The sequence below is a fragment of the Haliotis rufescens genome, unplaced genomic scaffold (assembly GCF_023055435.1).
Source record: "Haliotis rufescens isolate VD_foot unplaced genomic scaffold, xgHalRufe1.0.p SCAF_11, whole genome shotgun sequence".
NCBI classification, from domain to species: Eukaryota; Metazoa; Mollusca; class Gastropoda; order Lepetellida; family Haliotidae; genus Haliotis; species Haliotis rufescens.
This window is the reverse complement of record NW_025963791.1, coordinates 18,801,362-18,823,095: the sequence shown is the minus strand read 5'-3', so window position 1 is coordinate 18,823,095 and position 21,734 is coordinate 18,801,362. Positions and strand designations below refer to the sequence as shown.

The window sequence follows — 21,734 nt, the reverse complement described above, 5'->3', positions numbered from 1 at the left end:
ATAGAGGTTGGAGCGTCAGTGAGTTTGGATTTGTCTTAATGCAACCAGTGCTCAATAAAAATTATGAATATCATAAACAAATTTTCAGAACAATATCAGTCCTACGTTCCATGATGGTACTTTCACAGAGAATTATATAAATAAAGGTTGGAGCGTCAGTGAGCTGGATTTGTCTGAATGCAACCAGTGCTCAAATCAAAAGTGCGAATATCAGACAAATTTTCAGAACAATATCAGTACAAATAAAAGTCTGGGTCGGCAGAGCAGCTCTCTTTTACATTATGGTTAGATCTCTATCATATATTCTGTTCAACAAACACACATACGGGTAAATGTTCCCAGTGTAACATCTTCCGGGGTTGAATAGGTCTTCAGCAACCCATACTTGCCGTAAAAGGCGACTTTGCTTGTCGTAAGATCGGGTGGTCAGGCTAACTGACTTGGTTGAAGCATGTCATTGTATCCCAATTGCGTGGATCGATGCTCATGATGTCAATCACTGGATTGTCTGGTCTAGACTCGATTATTTACAGACCGCCGTCATATAGCTGGAATATTGCTGAGTGCGGCATTAAACAACAAACCAAGCCAACCAAGTGTAACATCTGCCTGATATGTTAAGTTTGTCCTTTCAGTAACCCTTGTCTCTGTTGGACAGTGAGTCTCTGTGTTCTGTATGCATTCCCTGTCAGTTGGACTGAACTGTGTGTGTGTCCTCCACAGATACCTATAGTGCTGTTCCTGCAGGAGTTGTTCAGTTACCAGGACAAGTTCGCCAAGCACTATGCAGACGGCCTGGATGGATGTGGTCTGGAACAGGAGGCCAAGGTGCGGAGGTCCTACTACACCCTCGTACGCCGCCTCGTGGAAGGCTTTCAGAGGTTTCACCATCACGAAGTCGACGAGTATGTACCTGGGGACCTGTCGTTTACAATCAACTCTTGAGATGAGAAACTTCAGCTACAAGATGGCTAAAACCAAAGTTAAAATCTTAATTGCTATTGTTCACATGAAAGACCAAAGGTTTGGACAATAGATAGAGCTGTTATATTCTGAGTTGTATTGTAGAGAGTGGAAAAATGTTTGACAAGGTGACAAAATTTGTTTGCTATTAAACTTTGATATGTAGATGAAATTAAACCAAAAGTGATGTGAGAACTCTACTGACAAGAGTTAAGAATATGTTTTGACCATTTCAGGAAAGTTGTTCCGGCCTATGACTTTGTCCAGGCCTGTCTTCTTCATCTGCTGGACACACAGTGGCAGGTTCGTTATTTGCTTACAAGGTGGGGGTGGGTGGAGCTGGTGCTGGTGCTGGTGCTGTATGTTTACAGTGGGAGCTATGGACCCTGAGATGGGGGTGGGTGGAGCTGGTGCTGTCTGTTTACAGTGAGAGCTATGGGCCCTGAGATGGGGGTGGGTGGAGCTGGTGCTGTATGTTTACAGTGGGAGCTGTGGGCCCCGAGATGGGGGTGGGTGGAGCTGGTGCTGTATGTTTACAGTGAGAGCTATGGGCCCCGAGATAGGGGTGGGTGGAGCTGGTGCTGTATGTTTACAGTGGGAGCTGTGGGCCCCGAGATGGGGGTGGGTGGAGCTGGTGCTGTATGTTTACAGTGAGAGCTATGGGCCCCGAGATAGGGGTGGGTGGAGCTGGTGCTGTATGTTTACAGTGGGAGCTATGGACCCCGAGATAGGGGTGGGTGGACCCAGAGCTGTATGTTTACAGTGGGAGCTATGGACCCCGAGATGGGGGTGGGTGGAGCTGGTGCTGTATGTTTACAGTGGGAGCTATGGGCCCTGAGATGGGGGTGGGTGGAGCTGGTGCTGTATGTTTACAGTGGGAGCTATGGGCCCTGAGATGGGGGTGGGTGGAGCTGGTGCTGTATGTTTACAGTGGGAGCTATGGGCCCTGAGATGGGGGTGGGTGGAGCTGGTGCTGTCTGTTTACAGTGGGAGCTATGGACCCCGAGATGGGGGTGGGTGGAGCTGGTGCTGTATGTTTACAGTGGGAGCTATGGGCCCTGAGATGGGGGTGGGTGGAGCTGGTGCTGTATGTTTACAGTGAGAGCTATGGGCCCTGAGATGGGGGTGGGTGGAGCTGGTGCTGTATGTTTACAGTGAGAGCTATGGGCCCCGAGATAGGGGTGGGTGGAGCTGGTGCTGTATGTTTACAGTGGGAGCTATGGACCCCGAGATGGGGGTGGGTGGAGCTGGTGCTGTATGTTTACAGTGAGAGCTATGGGCCCCGAGATGGGGGTGGGTGGAGCTGGTGCTGTATGTTTATAGTGGGAGCTATGGACCCCGAGATGGGTGTGGGTGGACCCAGAGCTGTATGTTTCCAGCAGGAGCTATGGACCCCAAGATGGGGGTGGGTGGACCCAGAGCTGTATGTTTCTAGCAGGAGCTATGGACCCGAGATGGGGGTGGGTGGACCCAGAGCTGTATGTTTACAGTGGGAGCTATGGACCCCAAGATGGGGGTGGGTGGACCCAGAGCTGTATGTTTCCAGCAGGAGCTATGGACCCCAAGATGGGGGTGGGTGGAGCTGGTGCTGTATGTTTCCAGCAGGAGCTATGGACCCCAAGATGGGGGTGGGTGGACCCAGAGCTGTATGTTTCCAGCAGGAGCTATGGACCCGAGATGGGGGTGGGTGGACCCGAACTGTATATTTACAGAGGGAGCAATGGACCCAATAGGTGTATGAATGAGACAGATTGTGTCGAAAAGCTAAAATAGAGTTTTGAAATAATTTTTGGTGTTTGATTCTTTGAAGATAAAATTCACTCATAATGAGTCACTGTTCATTGTTTGATGACTGTTGTTCTTATCAGTTCTGCCTGTATGTTTCAGCCTTACGACCTGTCATTTGTGGCAGACATCAAGCTTCCAGAACTATTCATCAGTATTGCTAAAGGTGGGTACACAGAGGCGTATCCAGATCGATACAGGAATCCTTGAAACATTTACGGGATATCAGGCTGTTGACAAGTTACAACTTAATTTCATTTGGTTCAAAAACTAAAAACAGTTGATTCTCAGGCAGTGACAGTGATGGCCTGTTCTCTGGAGGCCTTGAAAAGGATACTGACAAGAATTTGTGTTTTTACTCAATACTTTCATGCAAATGAAAACAATAGTAATATTTCAGCTCAATGAATAGTCTGGAATTACTGAGGTTGAAGAATGCTGCAGAGTGCAGTTGTTGACATGTCTCCCATGTTGCGTCGACAGAGACAGTGAAGATGCGGGACCGGCTGATCGGGAAGCAGGAGGAAGAGGAGGAGCTCCGGGAGTACGACCAGTACATGCACTGGTTCGAGGAGAGCAGTCGGGGATTCTCCAACTGGTACAGGCGCAAAGAGGATGCTTCAAAGGAGGAGAAGAAAGTAGGACACTTTGCAATATTGAGTCTTTAAATATTTAAATATACTTTCTCTAGAATAGTCTTTCCCCGTCGCTATATGTCTGAAATATTGCCGATAGGATAATAAATATTAACTTACTACAGTCCGCTTGGCTCCGAATGAAAACAATGAATTGCAAAATAACTCAAGATCGGGAAGAGTCTATTAAATGTCAATACGGTACATGGCAATGAAAACCCTGTACCCTACGTCTGTTGTTTGTTATTTTTATTCCGAAAACTAGAAAAGTTGTTTGAGAAACTTTCATGTTGTTATGTGTACAAGTTGATATCTTCAATGGAGGGGGGCACAATGGTAGGAGGAACAGCACAAACGCATCTGTAACTGATGTTTCTTTCATAAATATTAGGGGGGCGGTCGGGTAGCCTAGTGGTTAAAGCGTTCGCTCGTCACGCCGAAGACCGGGTTCGATTCCCGACATGGGTACAATGTGTGAAGCCCATTTCTGGTGTCCCCCGCCGTGATATTGCTGGAATATTGCTAAAAGCGGTGTAAAACCAAACTCACTCACTCACTCACTCACTCATAAATATTAAGTTGCCCCTTGATGTGATTGCATTCTGATGTTATTGGTATTATCCCCGCTCTGTGACCATGGTTTGTTATAGGAAACCACAAGGTATTGAGATGTCTCAGGGATATATTGGAAGTGTCTCCCTTATAGGCTTGATGAGTTTGTTTTGACACATTGATCATGTATCAGTTAAAACTCTCTTGCAAGGTCATACCCTCACGATATGTGATAATACAAGAATGGTAGGTGAGGGAAACATGGACCTCCTTTTGTTTGTGCAGGCTATCCAGATGTTTGTGGCCCGATTCTGTGATCTGTTGGACGTGGAGATCTCCTGTGATGGGTGTGGCGCCACTCTCCCTGGCAGGAGGTACCGCTGCCTGCAGTGTGTGGACATGGACCTCTGCACCACCTGCTACTCAGGTCAGTCACCTCTCCCCATAGAGATTCTGAGGTAGAATTGGTCCCCATTTACTCTTTGTTCCCCATAAAGATTCTGAGGTAGAATAGGCCCCAGTAACTCTTCGTTCCCGATAAAGATTCTGAGGTAGAATAGGTCCCCATTTACTCTTTGTTCCCCATAGAGATACTGAGGTAGAATAGGTCCCCAGTAACTCTTCGTTCCTGATAAAGATTCTGAGGTAGAATAGGTCCCCATTTGTCTTTGTTCCCCACAGCGATACTGAGGTAGAATAGGTCCCAGTAAGTCTTTGTTCCCCATAGAGATACTGAGGTAGAATAGGTCCCCAGTAACTCTTCGTTCCCGATAAAGATTCTGAGGTAGAAAAGGTCCCCATATCTCATGCTTGTCTCACAAAGGTGATTCTGAGGGAGAATAAGTCTCCGGTACCTTTTGCTTGTTTTTTTTTCTGGCGGGTCTAAGGCATGGTTTAGGTGTACACTTCTCATGCGGAAACCCAAGATTCCGTTCTCCACATTGTACAGGTCCGTCTTACCCCAGCAATTGCCACTACATCAACTTGTAGCCATCACCAGTGTTGATGTTGTGCTCATGTCTTCTTGACTGTCTGTTTCAGGAGGTGTGAAGCCCCATGGAGAACACAAGGACGAGCACGATATTGTCCATCTAGTGTGAGTAGCCTGACTAGCAGTTCTATGGACAGTACAACTAGGTTTCTGTGTACCAAGCTGTGTGGACAGCTACATTTCTGTAATATGAAAACTACCGCAAGGGAAATCCAAGGACGGTGTCTAGTTAGTGACTCAAGTTTGAGTTGTCAGCTTGAATTCAGCTTCTGTTTCCTATTGCCATCTGTCACACAAAAACAAAGTCTACTTTAGATCATGTCACTTGGTGAATCATGAATATATTATGTCACTTAGTAAATTATGAAAAGATTATGTCACTTAGTGGAGCATGAATAGGTTATGTCACTTGGTAAGACTTGAATAGATTATGTCTCTTGGTGAGACTTGAATAGATTATGTCACTTGGTGAATCAGGAAGAGGTTATGTCACTTGGTGAGACTTGAATAGATTATGTCACTTGGTGAGACTTGAAAAGATTATGTCACTTGGTGAGTCTTGAATAGATTATGTCACTTGGTGAATCATGAATAGGTTATGTCACTTGGTGAGACTTGAATAGATTATGTCACTTGGTAAGACTTGAATAGATTATGTCACTTGGTGAGACTTGAATAGATTATGTCACTTGGTAAGACTTGAATAGATTATGTCACTTGGTGAGTCTTGACTAGATTATGTCACTTGGTGAGTCTTGAATAGATTATGTCACTTGGTGAGACTTGAATAGATTATGTCACTTGGTGAGACTTGAATAGATTATGTCACTTGGTGAATCATGAATATATTATGTCACTTGGTGAGTCTTGAATAGATTATGTCACTTGGTGAGACTTGAATATATTATGTCACTTGGTGAGTCTTGAATAGATTATGTCACTTGGTGAGACTTGAATAGATTATGTCACTTGGTAAGACTTGAATAGATTATGTCACTTGGTGAGTCTTGAATAGATTATGTCACTTGGTGAGTCTTGAATAGATTATGTCACTTGGTGAGTCTTGAATAGATTATGTCACTTGGTGAGTCTTGAATATATTATGTCACTTGGTGAGTCTTGAATAGATTATGTCACTTGGTGAGACTTGAATAGATTATGTCACTTGGTGAGACTTGAATAGATTATGTCACTTGGTAAGACTTGAATAGATTATGTCACTTGGTGAGTCTTGACTAGATTATGTCACTTGGTGAGTCTTGAATATATTATGTCACTTGGTGAATCATGAATATATTATGTCACTTAGTAAATTATGAAAAGATTATGTCACTTTGTGGAGCATGAATAGATTATGTCACTTGGTGAGACTTGAATAGATTATGTCTCTTGGTGAGACTTGAATAGATTATGTCACTTGGTAAGACTTGAATAGATTATGTCACTTGGTGAGTCTTGAATAGATTATGTCACTTGGTGAGTCTTGAATAGATTATGTCACTTGGTGAGTCTTGAATAGATTATGTCACTTGGTGAGTCTTGAATAGATTATGTCACTTGGTGAGTCTTGAATAGATTATGTCACTTGGTGAGACTTGAATAGATTATGTCACTTGGTGAGACTTGAATAGATTATGTCACTTGGTGAGTCTTGAATAGATTATGTCACTTGGTGAGTCTTGAATAGATTATGTCACTTGGTGAATCATGAATATATTATGTCACTTAGTAAATTATGAAAAGATTATGTAACTTGGTGAGTCTTGAATAGATTATGTCTCTTGGTGAGACTTGAATAGATTATGTCACTTGGTAAGACTTGAATAGATTATGTCACTTGGTGAGTCTTGAATAGATTATGTCACTTGGTGAGTCTTGAATAGATTATGTCACTTGGTGAGTCTTGAATATATTATGTCACTTGGTGAGACTTGAATAGATTATGTCACTTGGTAAGACTTGAATAGATTATGTCACTTGGTGAGTCTTGAATAGATTATGTCACTTGGAAAATATTTAGCTCATCTGGTTTGTGAAGTTTTGTACCATATGACAACCATATTTAATATATATTTGCTACCGTGAAAAATTCTTTTGTGAAAGTGATGTAAAAGTTAATATCTGGCCACTGTGTAACCAAAACATTTTTGTTGCCTATTTAATTTGACGCTGATTAGACATTCAAATTCTGGATTTCTCACTCGGATTTACTTAGTTGATGTCTGAATATATTTCTGCAAGGACTGCACACGACTCAAGCATGTGAATTGTCAACATGGCTGTATCTGCTTGTGTGGGTGTATTGTTGTGACAGGAGTGTTTTTGTCACTACAGATACAAGTGTAACAAGTGCCAAGCATTTATTGTGGGGACCAGGGTGCACTGCAATGCATGTGATGACTTCGACCTGTGCCTCGGCTGCCACAAGAAGGCCAAGTTTCCCTCAGGGTAAGTCCCGGCATTGGCGATTCTAACATGAGTGATTTCAGCCCCAATATCAGTCATACACTTGTGGGTTTTATGATGACATGTCTGGGTGACTTTCACTAGTGAAAAACAAACTAGGGATAAATGATGTCAGGAATTCACACATTCAGGTGTGTTGTATGCCACACCAGTGTTGATGGGGATATTGTAATTTTGCCATGATACTCAAAACTAATTCTCACAACATGTCAAGTTCATGTTTAAATACATGTAGAATAAAGTATCTGATTATCCCTATCAAAAGTTGAGTAGTATATGTAAGACCTCGTGTAGACTTGATCTCTGAGGTATTTGTTGACTACTATATGTAAGATCTTGTGTAGACTTGATCTCTGCAGTATTCGTTAACTACTATATGTAAGACCTCGTGTAGACTTGATCTCTGAGGTATTTGTTGACTAGTATATGTAAGATCTTGTGTAGACTTGATCTCTGCAGTATTCGTTGACTACTATATGTAAGACCTCGTGTAGACTTGATCTCTGAGGTATTTGTTGACTACTATATGTAAGATCTTGTGTAGACTTGATCTCTGCAGTATTCGTTGACTACTATATGTAAGACCTCGTGTAGACTTGATCTCTGAGGTATTTGTTGACTACTATATGTAAGATCTTGTGTAGACTTGATCTCTGCAGTATTCGTTGACTACTATATGTAAGACCTCGTGTAGACTTGATCTCTGAGGTATTTGTTGACTACTATATGTAAGATCTCGTGTAGACTTGATCTCTGCGGTATTCGTTGACTACTATATGTAAGACCTCGTGTAGACTTGATCTCTGCGGTATTCGTTGACTACTATATGTAAGACCTCGTGTAGACTTGATCTCTGAGGTATTTGTTGACTACTATATGTAAGACCTCGTGTAGACTTGATCTCTGAGGTATTTGTTAAGAAGTATATGTAAGACCTCGTGTAGACTTGATCTCTGAGGTATTTGTTGAGTAGTATATGTAAGACCTCGTGTAGACTTGATCTCTGAGGTATTTGTTGACTAATATGTAAGACCTCGTGTAGACTTGATCTCTGAGGTAATTTTTAAGAAGTATATGTAAGACCTCGTGTAGACTTGATCTCTGAGGTATTTGTTCAGTGATCAGGACCAGTAAGTGGACATTTGTTGCTTGTCATTGAAATGAATTACACTAAACTTACATATTACTTCATTTGTTTTGGTTTCAGACATCTGGAAACCCATGATATTACCATGATACCTCTGGTTAAATGTAAGTCCAGCAACATCTTACTCCTGTATCATCCAGACTTACCCCACTCAGGTGTCACATGTGTCATCCCTTAAAAGGCGACTGTGCTTGTCGTAAGAGGCGACTATGCTTGACTATGATTTCTCCTACCATGACCAGTCCTGTGTTAGCTTGTTCTGGACCTGTGAATATCCGGGGTAGAATAGGTCTTCAGCAACCCATGCTTGCCGTAAAAGACGACTATACTTGTCGTAAGAGGCGACTAATTGGATCGGGTGGTCAGGCTCACTGACATGGTTGATGTATCCCAACTGCATGGATCGATGCTCATGATGTCAATCACTTGATTGTCTGGTACAGGCTCAATTATTTACAGGGGAGAATCTTTATCGAATTTCCGCAAATTTTAATGACCACAAATTTCTTAAGATTTCATGGCTTCCCCCAAATTATGGACCACCCTCCATTGCAAAGAAGTTTCCAGGGAAAAGGAACATATCCATTCTCATCCCGGTATTTACAGATCGCTGTCATATGGCTGGAATAATGCTGAGAGCGGCGTTTAACAATAAACAAACAAACAAACAAAGGAAGGATTGCTGTGTTTGCATTCTGAGCTTACCTTCCCAGTACAACAGTGTTCCTCCTCAGTCAGCAGGGCCATGTCCCTCAAGCAATCGTAGGGCTAGGACGATCTTAGCTCCTATACTTTAACATAGACCTACGACACTCACTTTATTGATCTCCATGTATCTCCATTCTGTTATCATAAATAGCCTGGCTCCATTCCCAAACTAAGTTTCGTTCCAATGTGACGTCATTGTTTTGTACAACTGCACCCTTGGTATTTGTTATAATAAAAAGAAGACATTATACATCAGATGATCCTATGGCCTGGTACTGTGAGGAAATTTAAGATATGATGGCAATAATTTTTGTTTTATATTTTATACACAAAATTATACACATTGGTGTTTATAGAATTTTTTCAGTAGTTTGGAATTCGTATAAAAATCATTCACAAAGAATATTGTAAGGCTAATGCTATTCTTTAGGCTATATCAGTTGTGGGTGATGGCAATAATAGCTTCTATATTACCAAGGCTAGGGCTTATGAAAGACTACCTTTCCACTTTATTTTATCTATTAACATTTCCTTACAATATGGAACACATAGAAGGAATTATCTGCTTGTTAATATCAGAAGCTGTAGGAGAGCTTCATAAACTGATTGTAAGACCTTATTGTGTTGTTCCTGATGACATGTTGTTCCTGATGACATGTTCCTGATGACATGTTGTTCCTGATGACATGTTGTTCTGATGACATGTTGTTCCTGATGACATGTTCCTGATGACATGTTGTTCCTGATGACATGTTGTTCTGATGACATGTTGTTCTGATGACATGTTGTTCCTGATGACATGTTGTTCCTGATGACATGTTGTTCTGATGACATGTTGTTCCTGATGACATGTTGTTCTGATGACATGTTGTTCCTGAAGACATGTTGTTCTGATGACATGTTGTTCCTGATGACATGTTGTTCTGATGACATGTTGTTCCTGATGACATGTTGTTCCTGATGACATGTTATTCTGATGACATGTTGTTCCTGATGACATGCTTGTCTGTCCAGTGAAAACCTCCCAAGCCACAGACTCCCTCATCCAGGCCTACATCCACCAGCATGTGTGGCTGCTTTTCTCCGCGCTGACGATGGGACTGGGGGATGTCATCTACAACAGCAGCAGTCAAGCTGTGGACCCCGACTATGTGAAGCTGGCAGCCCAGCAACAGAACCAGTGCATCACACTCATCACATCCTGCCTGGAAAAGGTGCCGGATGATGCGGATGGTAGGACAAACTTTGTGGCAGTCTCTGAAATAGTACATGCAGTCACACACACACACATGCATGCAAGTTGCTCTATAAGTGCGGTAATCTTGAACACGATGTTTGACCCCTTTTCAATTCACCTTTGTGGCAGCCTCCGGACTAGTACAAGCAGCCACACACACCATGCATGCATGTTGCTACATTAGTGCAATAATCTTGAATGCAACGTTAAACTCCATATATTTCGAACATATGTGGACCTGTCACAGCTATTTTGATTAAATCATGTTTTTAATTTGGCAATACCATTTTTGGCGAGTCAATATCCCATCTTCATACAAAACGCTAGTGAGATAGACTAGACCCATACTTTAGTATGAGTCCTGCTTGGACAAATCTGATTTGTTATTTGGCCCAAGAATGTGTATATTGTTCATTTCTCCATAATCTATATACGTAGGTACTGGTAATACCGTGGAAACTGTGACTGTGAAATACATACATGTCTGTTATGTTTTATTCACTTCAGGATCAAAGACTCTATTACCATCTCATTCTGTATGTTCTCTTACCAGTGCACTAAAGTTAATTCTACCTGATAATGTTGTGCATTTCAGTGTTGTGTTTTGTGCATTTCAGTGTTGTGTTTTGTCAACAACAGTGTTATGTTTTGACTACAACAGTGTTGTGTTGTTTCTACAACAGAGTTGTTTTTTTGTCTATAACAGTGTTGTATTTGGTCTATAATAGTGTTATGTTTTGTCTACAACAGTGTTGTGTTTAGTCTATAACAGTGTTATGTTTCGTCTACAACAGTGTTATGTTTTGTCTATAACAGTGTTGCGTTTTGTCTACCACAGATGGCAGTAAGAGGCTGCTACAGGAAGAACCAAGGCCTCTGGAGAGTCGCCAGGAGGAAGCATTTGCCATCCACTCACAGGAGAGGATAATGGGATTGTTGGGAGCCATGATTCCATCAGAAAACAAAGTAGGTACACTGGACGCAAGCTGGTCTTGACTTGTGTACAGAGAGATCCGGGCAAAGATGGCAGACATTCATTTTTTTGCCTTCACAATTCTGTGTGCAGACTTGTGCCCCTTAGCCATGCCAGGATCCGCTGGCTGTCGGTTCAGTCCCAGACTTTCTCTGATTATAAATCTTGATTTGTCTGCATTGTACTGTACTCATGGGTTTCACCACATACAGTAACACATATCTAGGACCTGCATCAATGCAGGTTGTCCACACTTATTCAGATGACATGTCTTGTTTGACTGAAATACTGTTGAAAGGCGTTGTAACACCAGCTCAGTAACTGCTATGCATAACTAATGTGACTGGGCCCTTTATGTGGAACTTTCAAATATTCCAGAGATAAACCTACACTTGCCTATACATCACAATGTTAAAATGCCCCATTTTATTTGAAAATGTGGGCCTTTTTTCAAATTTAGGAGCTAAAAGCACAAGGCCCCACCCTAGAATTATCCCTGGTACAGTATTAGAATTCTTGCAGTGGGATTATCATGGTCATTGCTTTGATAGTATGTTTTCTAGAGAACCTTCATGAGAGCTTTTGTCCTGTCACAGGAGTCCCTGACTGGGGAGACGTATAACTTCACCACAGGCAGTTTCCTGGACATGCTCTTCAAGATTGCCAAGTAGGTCTTCTGTTTCTTTATTCAGTCCTTGTCTTGTATTGGGACCACCTCCGTGGTTCGGTGAATAGATCATCTGCCTGGAGAGCAGAAGGTCGTTGGTTCATATCAAAAGATGTTGAAAGATGGTACTTGTTGTTATCCTGCCTGGCGTTCAGCATTAAGGGGAGTCTGTATACTGTGTCTGAGTGGGGTATCCATGTCAAACTGTGTCATGGTATCTCAGTGGGCTAGCATAATAATTCCTGCATTAGTCTAGACTAGTACAAGCAGCCACAAACACACACATGTTCACGCACTATGTAAATGCAATCATCTTGAACGCAACATTAAACTCATTTCGACTCACCGGTAATGTATTGTGTTATTGATGTGTTTCTAATCCGCCAGATACTATTACATGGTTTTCGATCATTCAGAAATCCTGAGCTTTAAAAGCAAAATCGTTTTTGAATTTGTGAAGCTAACAATGTTATTAAGTTATTCTATTATGAACTCCAGGTTCCAGATCTGGTTGATTGCATTCACGTAATTGCACAATGAGGTGAGATGAGGTGAAATGGGGTTTAACGTCGCGTCCAAGATTATTGCACTTATATAGCGATGTGCATGTACATGTGTGTGTTTGTGTGGCTGCTTGTACTAGTCCAGACTGATGCCAATTTATAGTGCTAGATCACTGAGATACCATGCCGCAGTTTAACATGAATACCCCACTCAGACACAGTATACTGACTCCGAGCCAACCAGTCCTTGTTTTAGCCCCTTAATGCCGAGCGCCAGACAGGGTAACAACAAGTACCATCTTTTAACGTCTTTAGGTATGACACGATCAGGGATCGAACCCCAGACCTTCTGCTCTCTGGGCGGACGCTCTACCACTAGACCACGGAGGCGGTCTGCACAATGAGAATGGTTGATGGTGAGGTTGGTTGGTTCCTTTGTTGGTTTGTTTTTTTACGCCGCACTCAGCAATGATGGTCAGGCATCCTACATCCTTGGTATTCACCATCTCCACGGGGCCGGTGGTGTAGCCTAGTTGTTAAAGCGTCACTCGTCACACGCCGAAGACACAGGTTCGATTCCCGACATGGGTACAATGTGTCCAGACTATTTCTGATGTCCCTTGCCGTGATATTGCTGGAATATTGCTAAAAGCGGCGTTAAACAATACTCACTCACCATCTCCACAGAGTAGACATGATGTTAGGACGTGTGATTTAACCTGACTGCCATCAGTGAACTTATTTGAAGCAATATCAATAAAATTGTGAAAATGGATATCCTGTCACCACAGTTACCAGATACCTAGACAGACAGGTTTCACTGCGTGTGAATTTCTTGGATATCCAGGTACTAGGGGTATGCATGGTAAGGGCTCCTCTCTGCTGAGAAAGTGCACTATTAATGACAGTTCCTCAGCTGGACCAGTCAATAACATTTTCTCCTTACTATTTGTCTCCTTGTAGGCATGTTTATACTAAATATATGAACCTTGTGTCCCATGTAGGGGTGAGAGCGGCCATGAGCTGAACACACAACACCTGGCCATGGGGCTACTTGGGAGGTTGCTGGCAAAAAGTTCTACCAAGGTAAACCATTCTACAATTAACATGCAGGCTATGCATACTTTCACCGACACTCTGAACCAAGAGTTGCCAAATTGAAATATTGAAATAACAGTTATTTGTTCCAGAAGTTATTGTTTCCATCTCATTAAGCAGCCTCTATGTCATGAAGCAGGGAGCCTGCATGTCTTGAAGCAGGGACCTGTATGTCTTGAAGCGGGGAGCCTGCATGTCATGAAGCAGGGACCTGTATGTCTTGAAGCAGGGAGCCTGCATGTCTTGAAGCAGGGAGCCTGTATGTCATGAAGCAGGAAGACTGTATATCTTCAAGCAGGAAGCCTGCATATCATGAAGCAGGGACCTGTATGTCTTGAAGCAGGGAGCCTGTATGTCATGAAGCAGGGACCTGTATTTCTTGAAGCAGGGAGCCTGCATATCATGAAGCAGGAAGCCTGTATATCATGAAGCAGGGAGCCTGCATATCATGAAGCAGGGACCTGTATGTCTTGAAGCAGGGACCTGTTGTCTTGAAGCAGGAACCCTGCATGTCATGAAGCAGGGAGCCTGTATGTCTTGAAGCAGGGAGCCTGTATGTCATGAAGCAAGGACCTGTATGTCTTGAAGCAGGGACCTGTATGTCTTGAAGCAGGAAGCCTGCATGTCATGAATCAGGGAGCCTGTATGTCATGAAGCAGGGACCTGTATGTCTTGAAGCAGGGAGCCTGTATGTCATGTAACCTGTATGCCATTAAGTAGCCTCTATGTCATGAAGCAAGAAGCCTGCATGTCATGAAGCAGGGACCTGTATGTCTTGAAGCAGGGAGCCTGCATATCATGAAGCAGGGACCTGTATTTCTTGAAGCAGGGACCTGTATGTCATGAAGCAGGGACCTGTATGTCTTGAAGCAGGGAGCCTGTATGTCATGAAGCAGGAAGCCTGTATGTCTTGAAGCAGGGAGCCTGTATGTCATGAAGCATGGACCTGTATGTCATGAAGCAGGGACCTGTATGTCTTGAAGCAGGGAGCCTGTATGTCATGAAGCAGGGAGGCTGTATGTCTTGAAGCAGGGAGCCTGTATGTCATGAAGCATGGACCTGTATGTCATAAAGCAGGGACCTGTATGTCTTGAAGCAGGGAGCCTGTATGTCATGTAGTCTGTATGTCATTAAGCAGCCTCTATGACATGAAGCAAGAAGCCTGCATGTCATGAAGCAGGGACCTGTATGACTTGAAGCAGGGAGCCTGTATGTCATGAAGCATGGACCTGTATGTCATGAAGCAGGAAGCCTGTATGTCATGAAGCAGGAAGCCTGTATGTCTTGAAGCAGGGAGCCTGTCTGTCATTAGAATGTATGTCATGAAGCAGGAAGCCTGTATGTCATGTAGCCTGCATGTCATTAGACTTTTTGTCTTGAAGCAGGGAGCCTGTATGACATTAGACTTTATGTCTTGAAGCAGGGAGCCTGTATGTCATTAAACTGTATGTCTTGAAGCAAGAAGCCTGTATGTCATGAGACTGCATGTCATGAAGCAAAAAGCCTGTATGTCATGAGACTGCATGTCATGAAGTAGGAAGCCTGTATGTCATGAAGCAGGAAACCTGTATGTCATGAGACTGCATGTCATGAAGCAGGAAACCTGTATGTCATGAGACTGCATGTCATGAAGTAGGAAGCCTGTATGTTATGAGACTGCATGTCATGAAGCAGGAAACCTGTATGTCATGAAGCAAGAAGCCTGTATGTCCTGAGACTGCATGTCATGAAGCAAGAAGCCTGTATGTCATGAGACTGCATGTCATGAAGCAGGAAGCCTGCATGTCATGAAGCAGGAAGCCTGTATGTCATGAGGCAGGAAGCCTGTATGTCAAAAATTGCTGCATACAAGAATAGGTAATGCTATATTGGTTAAAAAACATGCTTATGCTTTTCCTGGAAATGAAAGAATACTAAGGGGGATCACCAGAAGCTACTGTAAGTCACTGCCTTAGGTGTCCTTGGGACATGTTCCTTTTTATTCTGTGTGTAAATTGGAGACTTCACTCTTGTTAAAGGTTGCTGATGAATCGGTGAGGAAGGTGTTGACGGCCGGAGTGAAGGAGAGTTCCACAGAAGGGGAGACAACTGTCAATCACCTGTTTAGATTTGGAGCCTATTGTCTTGAGAGGTATGTCAAAGGGCTCAAACTGATATTCTTTGATGGAGATGTTGACCAGTGCCTGCCACCATGGTGATGTGAACTCTGATGTGTTCTGTTCCTGTAGGAGTGGACTGGAGTGGGCCTGCTCCATGGCTCGGATCCTGGGGACACTGTCCAACTCGGACCAGTGGAAGTCTGTTGTCCACCATCACATCTCATCCTGTGTCCAGAGTCTCCGACAGAAGCCAGAACTATCCTCCATCTTCGCCATGTTCGTGATGGCTGGCTTTCCTGAGGTGTGTCTCTTGACATGGTGAAGCGTCTCCTTCATGTGTTCTGAATACTGAGGTGTTTCTTGCTTAGGCTTAAAAAAATAAAAGCATAGGTTCTGAGACAATGACTTTTGAAAAAATAGTGCGGGCGGGTGCTGTTTTTTTGGTTTGTTTTGCTTGTTCACACTAGTATTTGACGAAATCAGCAGTTGTGTACCATCAACCTGGGTAAGGGCCTCCCCACATAAACAAGCATTCAAACTTCTATTGCCGCCATGACCATAACACAACATGTGCAGTAAAGCAGTGCATATGTAAAGGGAAGTAACTGTGTGCTATATTGGATTGCATTTTTGTAAAGTATTTTGATGTTTTGATTTTTTTTTAAATGGAAAATAAAACCGAAACACTATGATCCTGTGGGCGGTGCCTGAGAACCAACACTATTATATTTTTTAACCTTAGTACATGCTTGTGTTACATCATGAATTTGTCTGTGGGGTTTGTATGGTATTGGAGGCTGTATTACTTGCACATCCATAAAGCTTGTGTGATGATGTTGATTGTTTGGCAGGTGTTGACCATGGGGACGCTGGTCCACTACACACACACCACACTGGAAGCCAAGAATGGAGTGGTCATCAAACACTTCCCTGACAAGTATCGCACTCTGGTTGTTGACCTGAAGACAAGGAAACGGCATATAGTATGGATTTACTTTGTCCCATGCCAAGTGTTTAAGCTGGAAGAGATCTCACTTTAATCAAATACTTTCTCTCATAACCAGATGGTTAAATGCATGTAAAACTGTTTCAGTATCTGTCATTGATAATATGTTCCTTGCATATATGCATAGATGCATCTGTCGCAAACACTCTCACATGTAACAAGTTCCTCCCCTGATCTGATTCATCCCTTGCAACAAGTCCCTCCCCTGATCTGATGCCTCCTTTGCAACAAGTTCCTCCCCTGATCTGATGCCTCTCTTGCAACAAGTCCCTCCCCTGATCTGATGCCTCTCTTGCAACAAGTCCCTCCCCTGATCTGATTCATCCCTTGCAACAAGTCCCTCCCCTGATCTGATTCGTCCATTGCAACAAGTCCCTCCCCTGATCTGATTCATCCCTTGCAACAAGTCCCTCCCCTGATCTGATGCCTCCTTTGCAACAAGTTCCTCCCCTGATCTGATGCCTCTCTTGCAACAAGTCCCTCCCCTGATCTAATGCCTCTCTTGCAACAAGTCCCTCCCCTGATCTGATTTGTCCCTTGCAACAAGTTCCTCCCCTGATCTGATTCATCCCTTGCAACAAGTCCCTCCCCTGATCTGATTCATCCCTTGCAACAAGTTCCTCCCCTGATCTGATTCATCCCTTGCAACAAGTTTGTCCCCTGATCTGATTCATCCCTTGCAACAAGTCCTCCCTTGATCTGATGCCTCCCTTGCAACAAGTCCCTCCCCTGATCTGATGCCTCCCTTGCAACAAGTCCCTCCCCTGATCTGATTCATCCCTTGCAACAAGTCCCTCCCCTGATCTGATTCATCCCTTGCAACAAGTCCCTCCCCTGATCTGATGCCTCCCTTGCAACAAGTCCCTCCCCTGATCTGATGCCTCCCTTGCAACAAGTCCCTCCCCTGATCTGATGCCTCCCTTGCAACAAGTCCCTCCCCTGATCTGATGCCTCCCTTGCAACAAGTCCCTCCCCTGATCTGATGCCTCCCTTGCAACAAGTCCCTCCCCTGATCTGATTCATCCCTTGCAACAAGTCCTCCCTTGATCTGATGCCTCCCTTGCAACAAGTCCCTCCCCTGATCTGATGCATCTGGGGCGGTCGGGTAGCCTCATGGTTAAAGCGTTCACTCGTCACACAGAAGACCCGTGTTCAAGTCCCTACATGGGTACTATCTGTGAAGCCCATTTCTGGTTTTTCCCACATGATATTGCCTGAATATTGCAAAAAGCAGCGTAAACCCATACTCACTCACTCTGATGCATCTGTTAGTAAACACTCTTCACTTGCAACAAATCCCTCCCCTAATCCAACTGATGCCTCGTCTATGCAGGTCAAGGATCAGTATGTGATGTGTGTGAGCGAGACGGCCGAGGCCTGGGACACGGAGCACATGTCGGAGTTCACTGGAATCATCATGGACACCGTCACCAAACTCAGGGCAGGTATGGACCTCACTTCACTGACTCTGCTCATCCCAATGCAGCTTCAGGTTATAAGGCTGAAAATAAGCAATTGCTTGCAGAGTTTGCAGCAGAGATAAGTAGTGTCTTGTGGGGGTGTTTTACTGATCTGGGTTGTGCTTGTAAAACAACTGTGTTGTTAGATTTTGCTGCTCATTAATACAGTGATGGACATAATTCATCAAACAGACTTTCGAGACTAAAGTGGGTGGTTAAAACTTTCTACTCCATCAAACATTGCTAAACATTTGTTTGAACACTGGAACCTTGTTTATCAGTATTGCCTGGTTTCTAAATACTGTAAATCTTGAAATTAACACGGGCGGGCGGGTGGGCGGGTGGGCGGGTGGGCGTGTGTAAAATAGCAATAAGAAATGAAACCTTAATATGTCTGTATTTTAGGCCACGGGCCTCTATACTGAATAAAAATTATCTTGTCTTGCTTATTACCCCCTGCCTCCTGTTTGCCCATTGCCTATTATCAGTCGGTGATAATTCAAGTCCTGCTATCACCTATCAGTGCTAATTAACTGTTAAGTGTTAGCTTCCATTTGTCCATTGCTAATCACCTATCAGCACCAATTAACTGATGGCTTCCCTTGTTAAGTTTCCACCTTTGTTATCTTATTACTTTTGTTGTTCTTACATATATTTTTTCTCTGATTCATAGCATAAATTCACCTGATGAAGGAGTAAGCATATACTCCAAAACGTTGTGTCACTCTTAATAAAAACATTGGCATCCATAAATTTTCTTCCTTGTGTGGGGGGCACGGGTGGCCCAGTCGTCTAAGGCGCCGCGATTAGCTGTGCAGAGTTGCGTCCCCTGGACACGCCAGAAACCTATGATTGTGGGTTCGAATCCCGGTTCGCCCCAATTATGTTTCTAGGTTTGTCAGCACCATACCCGTGCTCGTGGGTTTCACCGAAGTGGTAAACGTCTGAGAGCTGCATCATTTCGGGCTTTCCTCCCACATTAAGCTGACACGCCGTGATATAACTGGAATAATGTTAAAAACGGCGTTAAACCCAACTCACTCACTCACTTCCTTGTGTGCATCACTTCTAAATGCCATTCAAAGACCCAAATAGTGCTTGTTCAACTTTTGAGCCAATGTCTGTGTTGTGAAGGTGAAGAGAACAGTGTGGAGAACATGTGGGTGCTGTCCTTGGCACTGAAGGTGCTCAACAACAGTCTGAAGGCCGGGGAGAAATGCCTGACTCACAACTTCTTCAAGCCTGAGTTCATCCAGTCCCTGGTGTTTGTAGCCAGCAAGGGCACCGGCTTCAGCCAGCAGTGGCTGCTCAAGGATCTGGAGGTACTCCTGCTTTGAAAATAGCTTATTTTTTAACTTATCCTGCATTACTCCGTATTGCATTTGCTGCTATGTTTGACAGAGAGACGAACTGTGTGAGATCCAGCTGCTGAAGAAAGTTGTCCCAACCAGCCCAGGAGGCAGCGCCCTCTCACAGTCGGCACGTGACCCGGAAGTCATGACGTCACACCAAAAGACATAACTGCTTTGTCACCTCCACGGACGGACGTACTTTGTATCCCTTGTGGAAATTAAAGCTTATTATTTGTTTTTTATATTTTGCGTGTTTCTACATTCATTATATGCTGCTACATTGTTACCTGTTATGGGCCGTGACCTTAGGGTCTTCCCATTCGTAAATTGTAATGTTTATCGCTCGTCTGTGGCTCACGTCACAGTAATTTACGGGCGCAATGTTGTTCCCGCCATTTTGTTTTCTTTCCCGCCATTTTGGCCATTCACCACGAGGCCACGTAATGTCGTGTTCTGCGTTTTGAATTCTCTCTTTGGCTTGGGTAATATATTACATTTATGTATGTTGTTTGGTGTGCTTAAAGCCTTGCCTTTTCGCTACCGCTCAGCGTAATTGTTTCTTCTCATAAACTTCAATATAATACGAAGTTTATGAGTTACATTATGTCTCCCGTACTCTGTGGTTTTGCCACATGGTTACGTGTTTGCTTAAGGCTTTGCCTTTTCGCTCCCTTTTAGCGTACTTGTTTATCTCATAAACTTTAATAAAATATACTGTTTTTGAGTTACTTTATGCTTCCCATACTTTGTGATTGGCCACACATTATGCTTCCCGCACTTTGTGGCTTTGCCACATAGTTATGTTTTGCTTAAATTCCAGATTTTCTGCCTCGCTGCACTTGTTTCCGCGGGAACAAATCTGGTCGGGGCCGCCCCTTTCTGCCGTGATTGTACGACGCCCTGTACTTTCACAAGGCAGTGCCGATGTTGCAGTCATTCGTCGCTGTGATCCTTCAGCTCATGCGAGTATCCAGGACACACCTCGCTCAACGTGCTCGTCGACCCCCACCTACGTTGACGGCAGCAGCGCTCAGCGGAGCTTCACGGCGGCTCCCAACGTAGAGTCTGCCTCCCATGGCACGACATACGACCGTTCACGGTCTCCTACTCCACTGGCGGCTCCAGCGCTCCCAACGTAGAGTCTGCCTCCCATGGCACGACATACGACCGTTCACGGTCTCCTACTCCACCGGCGGCTCCAGCGCTCCCAACGTAGAGTCTGCCTCCCCTGGCACGACATACGACCGGTTACGGTCTCCAACACCGTCAACGCTGATGTCTCCGGCGCCCCCGGCGCCTCCGATGACTCGGCGCCTCAGGCGCCTCTGGCACCTCTGATGACGCGGCGCCTCCGATGTCTCGGCGCTCCCGGCGCCTCTGATGACGCGGCGCCTCCGGCACCTCTGATGACGCGGCGCCTCCGATGTCTCGGCGCTCCCGGCGCCTCTGATGACGTGGCGCCTCCAGCGCCTCAGATGACTCGGCGCCGCTGATGTCTCGGCGCTCAACAAGCTTCATGACTTGTTCATGAAAAGCTGATGACTCTGCGTCGCTTATGTCTCAGCGCCTCCGGCGCCTCTGATGACGCGGCGCCTCTGATGACACGGCGCCTCTGATGACACGGCGCCTCTGATGACGCGGCGCCTCCGACGTCTCGGCGCTCCCGGCGCTCCCGGCGCCTCTGATGACGCGGCGCCTCCGGCGCCTCTGATGACTCGGCGCCGCTGATGTCTCGGCGCTCAACAAGCTTCATGACTTGTTCATGACAAGCTGATGACTCTGCGTCGCTTATGTCTCAGCGCCTCCGGCGCCTCTGATGACTCGGCGCCGCTGATGTCTCGGCGCTCAACAAGCTTCATGACTTGTTCATGACAAGCTGATGACTCGGCGCCGCTTATGTCTCGGCGCCTCCGGCGCCTCTGATGTCTCCGCGCTCCGGCGCCTCCGCATCCTCTGATGTCTTCGGCGCTCAACAAGCTTCAGATCAACAAGCTTTATCAAGCTCAGATCAACGAGCCGACCATCCGATCTTCTACTGCGGCTTAAGGGGCACCATCGGCAATCGCCTCCCCGGCGCCACTGCCCTCTTCTC

General features: G+C 44.6%; 1 protein-coding gene across 3 annotated transcripts in view; it reads left to right on the top strand.

Annotated features, from left to right (window-relative positions):
• Nucleotides 1-21,734, top strand: part of LOC124120465 (zinc finger ZZ-type and EF-hand domain-containing protein 1-like) — a 112,373-nt gene that overhangs the window by 68,157 nt on the left and 22,482 nt on the right. For all 3 annotated transcript variants that reach the window (XM_048392376.1, XM_048392377.1, XM_046483290.2), the window contains exons 48-64: nucleotides 724-905; nucleotides 1,200-1,266; nucleotides 2,851-2,914; nucleotides 3,232-3,386; nucleotides 4,221-4,362; nucleotides 4,977-5,031; nucleotides 7,261-7,374; nucleotides 8,600-8,643; nucleotides 10,262-10,480; nucleotides 11,323-11,450; nucleotides 12,054-12,124; nucleotides 13,632-13,713; nucleotides 15,744-15,856; nucleotides 15,954-16,125; nucleotides 16,676-16,807; nucleotides 18,164-18,275; nucleotides 19,425-19,612. In XM_048392376.1, the coding sequence (XP_048248333.1) occupies nucleotides 724-905; nucleotides 1,200-1,266; nucleotides 2,851-2,914; nucleotides 3,232-3,386; nucleotides 4,221-4,362; nucleotides 4,977-5,031; nucleotides 7,261-7,374; nucleotides 8,600-8,643; nucleotides 10,262-10,480; nucleotides 11,323-11,450; nucleotides 12,054-12,124; nucleotides 13,632-13,713; nucleotides 15,744-15,856; nucleotides 15,954-16,125; nucleotides 16,676-16,807; nucleotides 18,164-18,275; nucleotides 19,425-19,612 (2,040 nt within the window). The remainder of the gene's footprint in view (nucleotides 1-723; nucleotides 906-1,199; nucleotides 1,267-2,850; nucleotides 2,915-3,231; nucleotides 3,387-4,220; nucleotides 4,363-4,976; nucleotides 5,032-7,260; nucleotides 7,375-8,599; nucleotides 8,644-10,261; nucleotides 10,481-11,322; nucleotides 11,451-12,053; nucleotides 12,125-13,631; nucleotides 13,714-15,743; nucleotides 15,857-15,953; nucleotides 16,126-16,675; nucleotides 16,808-18,163; nucleotides 18,276-19,424; nucleotides 19,613-21,734) is intronic.